Source organism: Columba livia, chromosome 12 (genome assembly GCF_036013475.1).
Source record: "Columba livia isolate bColLiv1 breed racing homer chromosome 12, bColLiv1.pat.W.v2, whole genome shotgun sequence".
NCBI lineage: Eukaryota > Metazoa > Chordata > Aves > Columbiformes > Columbidae > Columba > Columba livia.
The window spans coordinates 10,132,578-10,150,057 of NC_088613.1; the positions used below are offsets into that span (position 1 = coordinate 10,132,578).

At 38.4% G+C, this 17,480-nt stretch overlaps 1 protein-coding gene across 2 annotated transcripts in view; it reads left to right on the top strand.

Moving 5' to 3' along the window:
- The window catches only part of TBC1D8B (TBC1 domain family member 8B), a 37,976-nt gene that overhangs the window by 5,826 nt on the left and 14,670 nt on the right, over window positions 1-17,480 (top strand). For both annotated transcript variants that reach the window (XR_010475680.1, XM_065077826.1), the window contains exons 2-11: window positions 2,902-3,012; window positions 7,032-7,150; window positions 7,776-8,001; window positions 8,973-9,213; window positions 9,834-10,041; window positions 11,672-11,839; window positions 13,075-13,224; window positions 14,862-15,012; window positions 16,368-16,582; window positions 17,029-17,146. Coding sequence is in view for 1 of the 2 variants with exons in the window: in XM_065077826.1 (XP_064933898.1) it covers window positions 2,902-3,012; window positions 7,032-7,150; window positions 7,776-8,001; window positions 8,973-9,213; window positions 9,834-10,041; window positions 11,672-11,839; window positions 13,075-13,224; window positions 14,862-15,012; window positions 16,368-16,582; window positions 17,029-17,146 (1,707 nt within the window). In the remaining variant the exon portion in view is untranslated. The remainder of the gene's footprint in view (window positions 1-2,901; window positions 3,013-7,031; window positions 7,151-7,775; window positions 8,002-8,972; window positions 9,214-9,833; window positions 10,042-11,671; window positions 11,840-13,074; window positions 13,225-14,861; window positions 15,013-16,367; window positions 16,583-17,028; window positions 17,147-17,480) is intronic.

The window sequence follows — 17,480 nt, forward strand, 5'->3', positions numbered from 1 at the left end:
TATGCTATTTATTTAAGTATTGGTATTTCCCAGCAGTTTTACTCAAGTGGCTATGAAATGGAAAATGTTTTCTAAATGCAGAGCCTTTTCTTCTTGTAAATGTGCATTACCGTCCATATCTACAGCCAAAGTCATTCCCCAGGTGAGGCAAGAGGATGATTTAGGTGGAATCCTCGGTAGAAGCTGTGATTCTAGCTTTGAGCAGAGATGAGAGTAGATGACCTTCTGTAGGTTGTCCCTTAAAATTGATTGTTTGAGAGCAACATGTACCAGTTTTCTTTAGCAAGGGCTTGGCAAGTGTGGCCGAAGCTACGTTTTCCCCATGCCACCCTTATCCAGGTAATGCCAGTGTCTGGGCTGAGCAGTTACTGATTCTTTTGCTACCTACTCCCTTATTTCACAAGTAATATCCTTGTGAATACAGGTGAGTTTTAAATGTCTGCAGTCCTTGAAGTTTGTCTTTCTTCAGTAGGCTTGTGTGCATGGAACCAGCAGAGTGCTAGTTGCCTGCGGGAGCATGGTTCTTGATTTCCCATTGGGAAATAGCAATAAAAGGGAGTGCTTGCTGAGAAGCACCCAACAACTTGTAGTTCTGGAAACCCTGACTGGTAATACAGTATTCAGAAAATTTGCAGCTCATAGAGCACCCTCAGGACTAGGGTAAGAAGGTGAGACTCTGCTGATTCCTTGCAATGGAATCAGTGGCCATAGCTGTGGAATTAGTTTGTAATGTGGTGAGTATTTATTGGCTTAGACACAAACCTGTAGTCTGTTTTGCGTTCATGGACAAAGCATTGTTGGCTTGTGGGACTGTGGAAGTGGCTGATACTAACCTGAGGCATTTTATTCCAAGTAGCTGGAAACTCTTAGGGACTTGGTGGAGTGCTGCTTTCTGGTGTGCTGTTGTAATTGTTCTCTCAAGCTGAGCCTTACCATCAGCCCTACAAATGGTCTAGTGTCCTTGTACGGTGTATCATAACTGAAAATGATATTAGGAGAATTGTGAATGAAATAACGAAACATTTGCTGAAACAAAGCCAACATTTAGCTCAGCTCAGTGTTATGATTCATTCAGTAAGCCAGAGCTCTTTCAACAGATATAAATGTCGTTATCTATTCAATGCCTGACTTCAGTTAGAAACTACCAAAAAATTATACTTTCCAACAGTAATTTACAATCTATGAATTGCAGACAAGACAAGATGGTATTTTTGATTGATGTAAAGTACTGATCTTTTGTTGTTGTTGTTTTTCTTTAATATTCACTTCCATTTTATTGTAGAGAGGCAAAAACCATTCTATAACTTGAAGAGCCACAGTAAGGTAGTCACACAGGCTCTATGCTGGAAGTGTATCCTTAGGAAAAGCATGTTCTGAGGATGATTGTCACAATCATTTTTCAGAATTTGAGAGGAGGTTAATGGAAAGAAAGTAGAACAAAAACTACCAGAAGCCAGCCTAAAAATTCTGAAGTAACTTTTGAGGAATATGTTTGAAATAATCTAAATCTACTGCTTCTATGGGATATTGAGTGCCTGAATGAAATTTTCCCTTAAACATGAAAGTGTACTTAGAGGTGTTACAAGGGATATATTAACTTTGCATAGAAGCTCTCGACCCTAATAGCGTTTTTTGGGGGGAATACCCTGCATCCGTGATCTCAGCAGGTTTGTGGAACAGACTTTGCATCATGTCTTTGGGTAATTATGTCTCTCATATTTTTGGGGGTAATCATGTCTCTTATTTCGCAGTTCTTCTGTAGGAGCATACAAGCTCTATGTGATTGCTTTGGCAGCTTTGCTTTAATTGAGCTTTCCATTTATTTGGCCATGCTATAAGGATGGCAAGCATAGGAAATACAGGAAGGAAGTATAAGATATTGTTGCTTGTATTTTTGTTTCTGTTGTTACAAGAAGATAAAGTTTTACTTGTGCATCAGGATCCAAAAGCTTGTATTTTTTCCGTGTGGATTTTTCTTCCTCTTTTAGAATTCCATGATTCTTAAATTTGAAAGGAACTTTTAATATATCTGGGTTAATGGTTTTATTACTGTACAGGAAGAATGATTTTGGCAGCCAAGATAAAATGCATACTCATTTTCTCAGGAAACTTTTTGCTCCCAGTTATGGAGAGATGGAGTATGTCTCGTTAATGAAGTCCATATATTTTGATCACAACTCTGTTTAATAGGAGCTAATTCTGTATCCTGGGGCCTGGAGGTGACATGGCCATTCTGTCTTGGGTGTATAATCTATATGGGAATAATGCATTTCATGTAATATACTTATGCATGTGATAGTAGCATGAAATATTAGTGTTCCATACTTTACGTAGGAGTCATCTGACAGACTATGAAGAATGGCAGGCATTTTCTAGCTATAGTGTGGTATGAGCAGCAAAACTTTTGTATGTACAGAACACACGATACACTATTCTCATATAAGACAGTGGGATTTTTGTAAAATTCAGATATAACGGAGTTACAGTCTCCTCAGAGCTGTTTCCTGTGACTGGAAAACAGAACAACAGTAAATGACTAATTAAGAGGCAGTTCAATTACTGCTTGTTCTCATTGAAGGCTGGGAACTCCCATGTTACGTTTCAGGTTGTACTCCAGTTTACTATACTACATGGCTGTCACTGCTAAGGGGTTATCTCAAAAGCTTTCTTCACCCTCATTTTATGTTTATAATGGCTTTTACTGGACCAAAATATCGTGACCTCCCAAAGAGTTTCCTCTGGAAGCACTTTTTGCTTTACTCATTTGTGCTCCTCATTTTCTCAGCATTCATTAGTCTTTACTTGGGCACATTCCTGTTCAATAAGAAAGGAATCAGAAGCAAGTGTACATTTCAGAACCTTACTTTCACTCTGCTGTATACATCTTCTTGATCGCAACAGGTCTTCTCGTGGGAACGTTAGATGCGGTGTTGGATTCTACATCGAAAGTCGCCCCATTTCGCATCCTGCATCAGACACCAGACTCTCAAGTCTACTGGTCCATTGCATGCGGTATGTACTGTGGTTTAGAAGCAAACTGAGTTTATAAAGTGCAAAATGAGGGTACAAACTGTGGCATCCATTTTTGGGTTAATCCTCTCACATCATTATTCATTCTTGTGACCTCTAAATGGTTTAAAATAATTTGCAAACCAGATATGGACAGTAGTGTGTGGTTCCAGTTTTTCAGAATGTGTCTATGAACTCCATATTACAGCTTCGGGTTTCCTGGTCTCTGCAATGGTACTTCACTAAGCCTTGGTGCTCTCTTAGAATAACAGAGGCACAATCTTTTGGAAGCTGCAAGCTCGTAACAGTTCAGGGTGACAGGGATAACTTGACCCTTGGGAGTACTAAATGTGCTGTACATAGGAGTAATGGGAGCTGCTTGTCCTGATGCTTTTTTCCTACTTTATCTTCGCTTGTTAAAACGAGCCAGGCTCTCCATCATGGTTGGAGCTGAATTCTTCTGCATTACCTCTTGCTCTCATAGTGTAAGAAGTTATTTCTCTCTCTCATGTTGTGTTGTTAATGAGTAGGAAATGGAATAGAAAATTGACCTTGAGGGTAGAGTATGTGAATTCTCCTAGAGAGTGCTTTTTGATAGTGTGCATGAGTTTATATTTTTAAATTTTTTTTTCAAAAATTTTTGTCCTGAAGATGAAGTCTTAATTCCTTTGTACAGGCTGCTTAACTATTGACCGTCCACTCCACTCCACAAGTTGAGAAGGCCCTTTTATTCCTTACATACATCATTGTTTTTTCTTCTAAATCATGGTCTTGTCTTTGTATTGAAATGAATATTGTCTTGTGGTCTAATGCTAAAGTCATTGTTGTGGAATTAATCTATTTGGGCTTTTTTTTAAACTCTGAAAACATCTATAATTACAGTGAAAAAGAACCATATATTTAAGCTCAATTTTCTATGCTCTTTTTTCTTTTTTTTAATTAGTAGTGATCTTTAAAGAAACGGAACTCCACTGGGACTTCTCTGGGTTCTGGGCCTTCCTTTTAGTTGCCTGTGGCAAAAGCTGAGCTTTGCAGGAAATCTAACATTCTGCAAACACATGCATGAGTAATTCTACTAGTTGTTACATTGGATTTTGCTGTTATTGCTTGATTATGAATCTTCATGGCTTCACCTTAAATGAAAAATTGTGCCTCTTTCTCTCTTTTCTATACAGTTAGGTGTTTTTTAAATACAGATTTGTTCTTGTAGTTTACACATTTCATAGTGTAATGCTAATCTGATCCTCTTCATGCTCTGCAAGGACTTAGAATCACAGAATAGTTTGGCTTGAAGGGACCTTCCCAGCCCCCCCGGTGCCCCCCCTGCCATGAGCAGGGACGTCTTCACCAGCTCAGGTTGCTCAGAGCCCCGTCCAGCCTGGCCTGGGATGTCCCCAGGGATGGTTCATCCACCACCTCTCTGGGCAACCTGAGCCAGGCTCCCACCACCCTCAGCGTAAAACATGTCTTCATCATGTCTGGCCTGAATCTCCCCTCTTTTGGTTTAAAATCATCACCCCTTGTCCCATCACAACAGGCTTTGCTGAAGTGTCTGTCCCCATCTTTCTTATTGGCCTCTTTTAAGGAGTGAAAGGCTGCACTAAGGTCTACCTGGAGCCTCCTCCAGGCTGAACAGCCGTGCTCTCTCAGCCTGTTCTCCCAGCAGAGCTGTTCCAGCCTCGGATCGTTCCTGTGGCTCCTCTGGCCCCTCTGCAGCAGGTCCATGTCTGCCCTGTGCTGAGGAACCAGAGCTGGTCACAGCACTCCAGTGTTCTTCTCTGAAGGGCAGTAGTCAGTGAGAGAACTGTTCAATAACAATTTAATGTAATTCCTTACATGTCACTTTAAAGGGCAGCCTTATAAAGTTGATAGAATTTGAACAGTTTGTGAATTGGCAGTAAATAAAATTTTAGGACTACTTCTGAAGAAGTGAGAACTGATTCGTGTCAGGCTGTCAAAAGGATACTTTGATAAATTTGTTGGAAATATGCTCTGGGGAATTCTAAGGCCATGAGGTCAGTCCTTGGGAAAACACAAAGGATAATCTTCACTTTAGGACTGAATTTATCTTAAATCTGTGCTATGTAAGTATGCTTTACAACAAAAGGCTACATAATGTAGTCGTACTTCATGTTAGAAAGCAGATTGTTCCTTCTGTGCAGTGAAGAAATTGAAAAGTCTAGATTTTGTCTCTGCTATTACATATAAAGGATCTGAAACAGTGGTTCTAAATCATTTAAATATGTATTAAAATGTTGCATCTTTCCTGTGTCACATCTGTGCCTCTGATTCACACGGTGACTCAAATAATTGGTCTACATGTGTAGTCTGAGAAAAATAATTAGTTTGCAATCTAATTGCTATGTTAATTACTCTTCATATAATTTTTAAAGTGTTGTTGCAAATCCACCCTGTGTAGTGCAGTCTGACTATTTAACCATAATTAGAACAATTCCTATTCACTCCCAAGACAACTTTAACTAATTCTTTCGTGTCCACTGAAAGTTGTTTAATTAGTCTTTACAAAGCAAATTGAGAAAAAAGAAATTGTTAAAGGTGTGTTCTTGGTTAGGGTGTCGGTACTATGTGATTGCCCTGACTGATTTTGTTTGTGAGCAGTCCTGTGGAGGATGAAACTGACGAATAGTTTATATTCTAGTATCCCTTTATTCACACACAGTATCACAGTATGTTTGGGATTGGAAGGGACCTCAAAAGATTCAAACTTATGAAAATTCTTTCCCTGTCCCTCACTATCTGATGGGGAGCCACCTGTCTTTAAAGAACTGACTCAGTATTGAACTTGATGGACCTGTACTGTTGTTTCACTGGTATCATCTCTGCTTATTACCACTTGCATAATTTGTAATTGAGTATGTGAAAAGAATAAGATGAATTACTGTAAGCATTTTGTAGTTGGCCTACCACATTTCTCTAATTATAAAAGTAACTAGTGGGTAAGTTTGTTAATTTCTATTTAAATTAAACCAGTAATCTAAATGTATTTCTGAGAAGTTAATGTGAGAGATGTTTTTATTTTTTGTAAAGTTGCAGTGATATTCACCATATAGTAAGTGCCAGCTCTCTGAAACCTAGATTAAAAAGCAGTGTAAAATAAAGAAAGTAAGAAGGTTGGCTTCTCTCTCATGTGTTTGAAAATGCAGTATGTATATTTTTTGAACATTGAATTTTGTCTTGGCTCTATGGTTTGTACGTTCCTTTTGATTATTGATAACAGGTTTCTTAAGTTACTCCTCTGCTTGCAGACATATGGAAACAATGCATTGTTTGGAATTACAGCATAAGCAGAACTTTATTGTTTCCTGACTGTCAGTTGCCTAAGCTTTAGTGTGGTTAGAGGTATAGTTAAAATGTGACTTGATAGAGAATGAGATAAAACCATGACCTGTACACAAGTAAGTAGCAAGTGTCTGTTGTAAGCAGCGTAAATGCTTGTTTCGTGGATCCAAAGAGAAATCTTTGCTGCCTTCCTGGTTACAGTGATGCTTTACATCCTTACACTTGGTAGAGGGGATTTTGCACAGCAGGTCTGAGTCTTGGAGCTCTGCTTGCAGGTGAGCATATCAAAGGCGCAAATTCAATTTTCTTTATCTCATGAATTTGATCTCACATCTCCCACCTTCTGGACTGTTAGACTGGGAGTGTTCTAGTGATGCTGTGCTGTCTGTGTTGGGGAGGTACCGCTGAGCTGAAGGAGCTGTCAGTCCAGTTCAGGCTTCAGCGCCGAGCCACACGATGTTGACAAAGCTGACATGCTTCTGAGTGTGAAGGCCAGAAATACAGCTGCGTAAAGGGCTTGAAAGATAAAAACACAGCAGTGCACATTTTTAATGTACACCAAATGCATTTTTAGTGTACACAAGAGCTGGACAATAAATTTGAGACTTGTGTTTTGGACTTTTGTATCTCGATTACTCTGTGAATCAGGAATTTGCTAAGTATGCTCTTGATTAATATTTTTAGTGAAATTTTAAGTAATATTAACTTTCTCTTTCAATCAGGAGCCAGCAGAGAGGAAATAACAGAACACTGGAAATGGTTAGAAGACAATGTTATGAAGACTTTATCAGTATTTGATTCAAATGAAGATATTACGAGCTTTGTCCAGGGAAAGATAAGAGTAAGTAACAGGCACATAATATAATTGGGAAGGGCCAAGTATTTTTTCCTCTAAATGTACACAAATAATACGTCCTCTTTAGAATATTGAAGGGCAGCACTGTAATGCTACATACTCCTGATTGAATAGTGCGTGGCTGTTAACTTGGACACACTCTATTGTTGTTTATCTGCCTCACAGTTAACTAAGGTCGTTTGACATAAACTCTTTTTGATAATTGATACACCAGGTGCTTTTGGATAGTGGTCTAACACTGATGATAAATTATTCTATAATAACTTTAATAATGCCTGGGAAGCATATGGTATATTTTTGTGAAGGTGCAATGGTTCATTTTATATATGCTGAATATTTAGCCCAGGAGTTCTTGTGATTAAGTGAGGAAAACATCTATTTCAGAAGAGGAGACCTGAGAATGTGTGTCTTGCTTGAGTTGTGTGGGAAACTTGGTGGATGAGTCTGAAATAGTGCATTTGATTTGTGACCTTTGTTTTGATCCTCAGACTGTTCTTGTTCTAAAGCTCACTGTCCCGTTAGGAGAATGCTGTGCTGCTTGTGTGCAGGTGCTTAAATGGCACACACTCACATGGATGCATATATAAAGTAACTAGTTATTTTGTTTTAGGGCTTGATTGCTGAAGAGGGAAAAGGTTCTTTTGTAAAAGAAGATGATCCCGAGAAGTTTCGTGAAGGTCTTATGAAGTTTGAAAAGTGTTTTGGCTTACCAGAGCAGGAGAAGTTGGTTACCTATTACTCGTGCAGTTACTGGAAGGGCAGAGTGCCCTGTCAAGGATGGCTTTATCTTAGTACCAACTTCCTTAGCTTTTACTCGTTTTTGCTGGGAGCAGAAAGTAAGTAATCCTTGATGCTAAGCCTAATGCTGTCACATTTTACTGTTTATCTTTCAGATTTGGAAGAATTCTTCCTACATGCTAAGGGAGCTATTTCGTGAAGGGACCTGTTTTGCTGTATGAGCAGATGTGAATACAGAATAGAAAAAACTGCAAATATAAAATACTTTATGGAAAGGAATACATTTGTGTAACTTACTACACAATGTCCATTAGCTTTCTTTCTCTATACAGTCTTTAGAGAGAAGGCAGACCTCTTGCAGTTGACTGTAACTGAAAGTTGTCCATCATTGTTAGTTCATGCTGCATATTAATTCAGTCTGTGAGGATTACGCTTATTTCTTCACACACAGAGACTTAATTTTTCACATGGGCACACTATGCACTGGTTATAATTGCACTTATCTTTTTTTTTATCCTGTGTAAAGTTAGAGATGCCCAAACAAATGCCTCTAATACTGTGAGCTGCAACTGTATTTATGTGAGAACTAGAAAGCACAAAGACAGTAGGATCCTTTCTAAGCTAATTTTCATTTGTAATGAGAAATGTCATAGCTAACGGTCATGGTTCCTCTGAACTTCAGAAGGTGATCAATTTACTTTAAGAATCCCTATATGTAAACTTTTAAGTGGAGTAGCTTGTATGATGGTGTTTGTTTGCAATTTGCACGTTCACATGAGAGTGAAGAAAAGGTGATGTAAGCTTGTATTTTCATACATGGTGCATCTTTCTTGAACGCTTTTCTTTCTATAAATTTTTTTCTAATGGAATTACTTTAAAAGAATTGTGAAGAGATTGTTTTTTGTGTTTGTGAATTTGTAGCCCCTTCCAAGTGGGTTATCATTAAGCTGTGTTGCTTAATTATATCTTATTAGTGCTGTTTACTGCTACTTTTTTTTCTTCATTTTTTTAGTATGAGCGTAGCAGCTCATGAGAAGTTACTCATGTCTGATTATATTTGTATTTTCAGTAAAACTTATTATCTCCTGGGATGAAATATCCAAACTTGAGAAGACCTCCAATGTGATTCTGACAGAGAGCATTCATGTCTGCTCCCGTGGGGAAGATCACTATTTTTCCATGTTTTTGCACATTAGTGAAACGTTCCTTCTCATGGAGCAGCTGGCAAACTATGCTGTTAGGAGACTTTTTGACAAGGAGACATTTGAAAATGACCTAGTCCTTCATGACCCCTTGCAGATCACCAAGAGGTAATATATTACTATTTAGTTCTATAGTAACTAATAATAAAACCCATTTTAGGTTGTACTTCCTGGGTAATTGAGAGCTCAGTTTGGTAGGAGTGCCAGAGAAGGATGCTGCTTTACAACCAAAACATTGTTTTTGGCTGCAGTTATTTGTGAAGAATTAGCCCACAGCAGATGTTGATAACATGTGCTACACTTCTAGCTAATTAACCTCTGTCAAGCCCAAACTTGTTTTGGGGTTAAATGGACTATTTTGATGGGTGAGGAAACAGAGCAGGTTGGGCTATTAGTATGTTTTTCTTCACTGCCTGTGGGCCCTGATTTAGCAGAGTGCTTCACTGTGTGAGAACATGGTTGAATCTATTCCTGTTTAGTGAAGTGTTTAAGTATTTAATGACTTTCCTAGGTGAGTTTATATAGGTAGGTGTAGTCTTGGCTTTGTTGCATCTTCAAGCAAAATATAGAACCCTCCAAGCAGAGCCCGTGGATTATGGGAGAACATGATGTTTTACTGTCTTTTCCCAAGGTATTTTTAACTTTTGTATTTGTAAAGACATTTTAAACTGATTTAATTTTTCTTTTGTATCTTTTACCCTGTTTTTTTTGTTCTGTTTTTAACATAGAGGCCTAGAGAGCCGTGCCCACAGTGAGCAGTTTAGCGCATTCTTCAGACTCCCCAAAGAAGAGACCTTGAAGGAAGTTCATGAGTGCTTCTTATGGGTTCCTTTCAGTCATTACAACACCCATGGGAAAATGTGCATTTCAGAAAACTACGTTTGCTTTGCCAGCCAGGATGGCAGCCTGTGCAGTGTAATCATTCCATTAAGAGAGGTAATGCAAGCTAAAGGTCCAAGGCAGTTATACCAAAGTTTTGCACTTGCGTAGTTTAATGTCAGTTTAGCAAATTTTAATTAGAATCTGCTTACTTTATGTAATATGTTTCCCGCTGCTTTGGATACTGCATGTAGGAATTCTGTTTGTAGGTTTGTAGAACTGCTGTCATGTTTCAGCTTTGTTCCCTGTATCCTCTTGCCCTTTTTATATTTACTCTGATTTCTGTAGCTGGGTACAGAATCCTAATTTTGTAATTTCATTTGTTTGTTTGTTTTTTAAATAATAGAAAAAGCTTATGCTTAATTCTTGAAGTTGAGTGAAAGGGAGGTTCTCAAGATAAAAAGTAAAGATTTGGAGAGGGTAGAGGATCCTGAAGGTTAATAATTTCTCTGGTGTGTTTATTTCTTAGCTGAGTAGTGCAGTTCTTTTTGCAGCAGTTGAGCAGTGCTGCCTGTGCAAAGGTCTGTAGGAAAATCCATTGACAGTTGTCAGTGTATCAATGCCACCACAGCTGATAGTCTCAACAGACTGAATAAGGACCATATTTAAAGGATGCAGCATTCATATTTCTATAGAGTACTATAGCTAGAATGTGGAGTAACTTCTGAGAAAAAAAAGCCCTTCATCCCTCTCTTGACATCATGTGCCCTGGGACATTGCCACATTTCAGTCTTCCAGTGTTAAAAGCTTTTGATCAGCACCCAGGCATATTTTACAGTCACCTAAAAATTAATGAGGTTCTGTAATTTCTCTGTGATTGCTCTACATACTTTGTGTACATGCTGCCTGACATAAGACACCTGACGGAGGGGGGTGAGCTGAGCCAATTGCAGCCATACACGTGGTGTTCCTCTCCCAGATAAAGCAGTTTAACTGATCGTCTATAAATAGTTCTGCAAACAATAGACACTCCTATAACCTGTGAAAACAAAAAGAGGCTGAGTTAAAGGAACTGATTCTGAATTCTTTCTTGTGGGTTGTTGGCCCCTCACTATTACACAGCGATAGTGTACTGCAGAGTACCTTTAGCTCAGTGGTATTTCATTCTTTACCTGTAACAATGTAAAAGCATCAGCAATAGCAGTCAGTCTGGCTCTTCATGATTGTCTCACTTGTACTTGCTTTATTAAAGTGTATTAACTGCTCTAATCCTTAACTGTTCCATCACGGCAATTAAAATCAGATCCAGCTGTCATGTGTTATGACAGCTGTCTTTGAACGGGTATTCTCACTGGAAATTCATTCTTATGAAGCTTGATTCCTTTGATTACTTGCAAAAGCCATGTTTTGTCTGCTTTTGGATGGTAAGAAAAAAAGAGTAACAGCTCCAGCAGGTACAAGGAGGTGAGATTTTCAAAGAAGCTCAGCCCTTACAGCTGGGAAAACCTTTTCAAAGATATTTTTATATTCTTTTGAAACTCTGTCGCATTATACTTATTATCTTGTGTTAAAATAGCTCCAGACCACTGAGCTTTAAAGTAGTGAGTTTGTTACTTGGGTTGCTAATTCTACCTGTGTGTTGCTTCATAGCACTGTTTCATGTACTCATGTATTTTTAACAGGTTTTCTCTTTTAGAAGTAAGCTGGTAAAATTTGTTGCCTAATTTATGTGTCCTTGCTTCTGTAGGTCACAGGGGTGGATAAGGCAGATCCAGCCAACAGAGGAGTCAGCATTAGTACCAAAGGAAAAACAGCTTTTCGTTTCACGGAGGTTAGAGATTTCGAACAGCTTGTGGCAAAGCTCAGAATGAAATGCAGTGCAACTTCAAGTCCACAACACATCGTAAATGCAGAGGTAGCTGCTCTGCTAATTCTGTTTTATTACCTGCTCCTAGGCATAAGTTGTCTAGACTTCTTAAGAGTTTATGTGTTGTTGTTAGTGTTTTGCTGTGAAATGCAATACATCTATCTGTAAGCCTGAATCTAGACACAAGATGGGTAACAGTGTCTGCTGTACCTCTAGATTTCAAGTTGTCTAAATATTTTTTTCTTTCTAAAAATCATGGTCCCATCTCTTGCCTTCAGACCCTTCACATTAAAACAAAAGTCACCAAGTCTGATGGAAAGTTTTGTGTAGTTGTATTGTTTTTTGCCAGCTGTTTGACTCAGGAAGTTGATGGAATGATTGTAAGGTTGTTTCTAGATGTGAAGAAATCTGTAAGTATAGTTTCATGCAGGAGAAATAAGAAAGCAATGACAAAACATCCATTACAAGAATTACATAGTTGCTATATCTCTTCCCTAAAAATTTTCCCCTGAAAAAATGGAATCAGCTCGAGTAGTCTCTGAAGTAACAGCTGTAAGAGTGGAGAAGTGTACAAATAAGTGCCTTTTGTGGAAATTATCAGTGTATCAGCAAAATCTCTATCTTGAGATTTTGATTCTTAAGGATTAAAGGGCAAAAATGATTAATAAATGCAGGATAGTTTGATATCAGCAGCAATGCTCAGCTGATAAGGGTACAGCACAGCCCTGGGTGTTAAGGGGCATTCCCTTTTAGATTACCTTGTTTTGGTTGTATCGGCATTATATTGACATACCATGCTAAGTCATGTACCTCTGGGTTTAAGGTGTGGAAAAATAACTCTGTGCCCATATGAAGGAGAATGTGTTAAACAATGGTGCTACTGTGAATGCATTGTGGTTTTGGTTCTTTTACTTTGTTTTCCATCAGGTTTTGAAAAACAATCTAGCTTCTAATGCTGGTTTTTAAATGCTCTCAGCACTTCTGTATAGTTCAATATACAGGTCTATTTAAATGAATGCTGTTCTTTTGACTTCAGTGGTGATGGATGGTCAGGCCTCCCTATCTGTTACAGTTCTCATTGTCAACATTTGTCCTTTTATAATTGAGTTTTGGCTGTAGAGATGGATTTTTTGTCCAAGTGCAGCCTCTTAAAGCCCAGCTGTGCAGAGTAGGGACTGCTGTTTTTCATGTATTTTGGAAGTCCATATCTAATACCTGTAACTTAACGTAATAAACAATGATGTTTGGCATTTATAACTACCACCGTTAAATTTTTTTACAAGGTCGCAGCTAGTTCTGCCTCGGACATTCCAAAGGATTTTGATGCGGCACCATCAAAACTGGGTCAGAGAGATAACAGCAGAACTGTTGGTACAGAAGCCCTAATGACTGTCTATCATCCTCAGGATACTGAGAATCTAGACCCTAAAATGGTAAGAGATAGAGTGGCCAACAGTGTTCAGAATCTTAATTGGAAAGGATTGTATTCCAGCAAGGCTGCTGATTTCCTCTGGGGCTTTGCCAGTCTTCCTTCATCTGCATTGTCTGTATTTGGAATCCACAGGGTGCTGCTTCATGGCTCCATTCAATTTTCTGCTCATCTTGTGTAATAATGATAGGCCTTATCTTTGTGGAGCTAATTCCTCCTGCTTTTCCACCCCTCAGGGAAGAGTTGGCTGTTTGTTTCGTGATAGTGAACATGTTTCATATCTGTCTGAATTGTCAAGATACAAAGTCACTACAAGCTCTTTGGGGGCAAGGAGAATGTTATCTAGAAATTGACTTCATTTCTTCCTTGTTTCATTCTTTTACACTTCTGTCTAACAAAGTTATGCTCTGGAGAGTGTTTCTTTAATTGTTTTTGCAGTAGGACATCCTATTTTTGCTTCTCTGTAGTATATGTAAGAAGACAGGTATTATTTTAAAATTAAGTCTTTCAGCAGAACTAGGTGAATTAAGATACGGAATTTTTCATATTAGAAATATCAGATAATACACACCCTTTGGGCAGGAGAAAAGGGAATCTAAATTTTTGAGGTCTACCTATTATAGTATGTTGAACAAAAGTAGCCAAAATCTACTTTTGGCACCTTTAATTGCTTTAACAATGTTAAATCTTACTGCTGCACGCACGGAAGATACAGTGGCAGCGTTCACGCTGCCTCAGCCCTGGAGCACCTGGTCATCAGTTGCTTTGCTTCAGAGAAACTGAATTGCGTTTTAGGTACTTCATCAACAGTTTATTAGTAATCCTGTACTTCATGAAGGATCTTTTTCACTGCTTCTGCTACCTCTGCGGGTAAAATGCCTGTAACTTCAGTTTTGTCTCAAATGGGAATGTTCAATCTGCAAAACGGGTTTTACTTGCATGGCTGGTCGTGCTGAAGTTCAGATGTTTACACTGTTGTCTTCTGTGTTAACAGAAACTGCTAGCTTGTAAAAACGTTCTGTCTGATTGATAAATATTTGGTTAAATGTAGAGCCTATATGGGCGTGTTTTCAGCTGTTAGTTCCGCTCTTTAATCCAACTAGACTTCACTCTCTTGCGGAGTTACTTGATTATTGCTTCTCTCCTCGTGTTATTTGGAGCTCATGTAAATAAGCTGAGGAAAGATTGAGAAACTATGTGAGAATAATGACACTGATGTCATGCCATCCCTCTGTGTACTTTCCGCCATTTGTAGCCGTTCTGTTCCAAATCTGTCAACTAATATAATGCAAGAAATCATGATGAATCAAAAAAAGGAAGCAAGCTGTTTTGCCTGCTGAGTTTCAGTGGGATATAATTTCATCTGTAACAGTGTTAGTACATTTTTATTGCTGTTGGCAAAGAACAGTTCATAGATATGTTAAAATTGACACATGTATGTTAATTTATCAGAGTAATTAAGCAGGTAGCTGTGACAGTGAGCTGACTTACACTATGCACAGGTTAGATTTTGCTCTGATTTTCATCAGTGTTCATTTTATGTATCAAAACTGATGCCAGCCATTTTCAGTTTATATGAATATAACTGGGAGCAAAATTTGGTCAGTATAGCTAATGCTTCTTGTTTTCTGCTTTTCATAGTTGAAAGAAAAAATGAAAGAACAGTCCTGGAACATCCTCTTTGTGGAACGGGGACATGGTGTCACCATGTTTCGAACAAAGAAGACTCGAGACCTAGTTGTAAGAGGGATCCCGGAGGCATTAAGAGGAGAACTCTGGCTGCTCTTCTCAGGTATTGCATAGCAAGTATAATTGATTCATTTTGTGGATTCACCTGTATGGATGTTCTAGTTACTGGGTGAAAGTAGTCTGACAAAAAATGCACTTACCTCTGGCAATTTATCCAAATCTTTCTGAAGACAGACACTTCAGAATGGTGAACAGGATAGTTTTGTCTGTTATTTTGTTTTGCGTTGATTCAAACTAAACCTGCATCTGCTTCTTTTATAACAAGCTCAGTTGAAAAATAATGATAAGAATAAATGCTGTTTCAGGGTATAATCAGTTTCAACAAAGCCTCTTTACTTGCTAAAAAGAAGAGCATGTCGATTGTATTGATTTTAGCTTTCTAAGAGGATAGTGTTACCACACACAGGAAAAAAAATTAGTTTTCCTGGCAGAGAATTTGGCCCCAGTTGTTGACAGCTCTTTGCTATTTGCTGTTGGTTGGTTTAAAGAGTGAGACGTACAGGAATTGTGGACTTTCTCACACATAGGGGATCTCTTGCCAAAGCTCTGAGTGGGTTTTTGTGGCTTCCTCTGTAGAACACACCTGCATCTGAGCACTTAACTTGAGGGAATGAAGGCCCAGGGAGTTAAGGCACCCCTCTACAACACCTCTGTGCACTTTCTATTCCCGCTCACTGAAACACCTGGAAAAGCAGCAGCCACTGACCCTACAGGAAGCCTGGGCTGGATTCAGAAAAGGAGCTGCAGATTTTGAGCAGCCACCCAGGAGCTTATCTGCTACCTGTACTCCCTGGGCAGAGCTTTCTGCTGTTCCAGAGGATCTGTTTATCGTGACAAATGCATTTTATACTCTTCATTCAGCCTACTGTATGGTAGTTCCTTTTGAGGACATGTGAACGTGGATTTATCTTTGCTAATGTTCTTTGAGTGTTTACAAAGGCATTTATGCTTCTGTTACCAATCCGATATCTCTGTCTCGGAAGGTGTTGACATAAAAGTTACGGAATTAATTAGGTAAATATCAGCCCTTGGCCTAGGTTTTCTAATCTGTTTCCAGCTCTACAAATGGAAAGGCATTGTGTTTTCCAGAAAACCTGGGCAAAATTGTAGGTGAAAGGAAGCCTTTTAAATTTTTTTTCCCTGCAATGAAACAAAAAAGTAATTAAAAATCAACTTTATAATGCAAAGTGAGTTAGATTTCCTCCAACCCTTATTTTATGTCTCTTTTCTGTTTTCGATTCAGAGTAATTAAATTAATTTCAGTAGAATTACTCTGATACATTACTGCAGTAACATCTGCAGATCATGAGGTACCTCTGTAGTCACCATAAATTTGTATACAATTTGCAGATACTTTACTGTTGTCCTCTAATACTGTGCAATACAATGTATTGGCAGGTGCTGTAAATGATATGGCATCCAACCCTGGCTATTACACTGAATTAGTGGAAGAGTCCTTAGGAACCTGCACTTTAGCTACTGATGAAATTGAACGAGATTTACGTCGCTCCTTACCTGAGCATCCTGCTTTTCAGAGTGACACCGGCATTTCTGCACTCAGGAGAGTTCTTACAGCTTATGCACACAGGAATCCCCAGATTGGATATTGTCAGGTACAGCAGTTTTGAGACTCAGTGTTGGTTGACTAAATATTGGCTCATGATGGCAGTTCAGTGACACCTCATAAAATCAGTCGCATAAATATGTAATGGTTTCTTGCTCAGTGATTCACTTTGCTTATTTCATCCCACTATGTGACATGAGTTTTTACATTGTACTTGAATTTGTTGATAAATTCTGTCATGTCTACTTCATATATGCCTTTGCATTCTTACTAGACTTTTAGCACTGAAAAATATTTTTATGTAGTTTAAATACTATGCTCTATATTTAATAATACAGAGGTACAAGTCTTATACTGGGCATGGCTGTAAGTTATCCTAGCACTCAAAATGTGCTGTGAAGTGCTTTCAGAAATATAAATTTTAACAAATGACAACAGTTGTGTTTTCACCATCTTTCCTCATAAGTGCTTCTTTTTTCTATTTAAATGTTACAGGCAATGAATATTTTGACATCAGTACTTCTCCTGTATGCTAAAGAGGAGGAAGCTTTCTGGCTTTTGGTTGCTGTGTGTGAAAGGATGCTACCTGATTATTTCAATCGTCGTATCATTGGTAACATCCATCTGTCTTTCTATCTAGCATTGAATATAAATGTTCATTCATTAAGAACAAGTGTAAGGAATGAGCTGAAGTCTGAACAGTGGAGAGAAACTGTTGCATTTGGTTCAGTATTTTGAAGTAGAAAATCGAAGTTACAGAGATTATCTCAAGACTCTTCCTTAAGTAGGAGTGGATATGATTTTCAGATATTGTCATTACTCTAGACATAACTACTCAGGCAATAGTCACTTAGGCTATTATACTGTGCTTTTGGTATTACAACTGCAATTCATACTATTTATTTGAAACTTAGTTGGCTTAGATAAAGGAAAAAGAGTTACTTCAG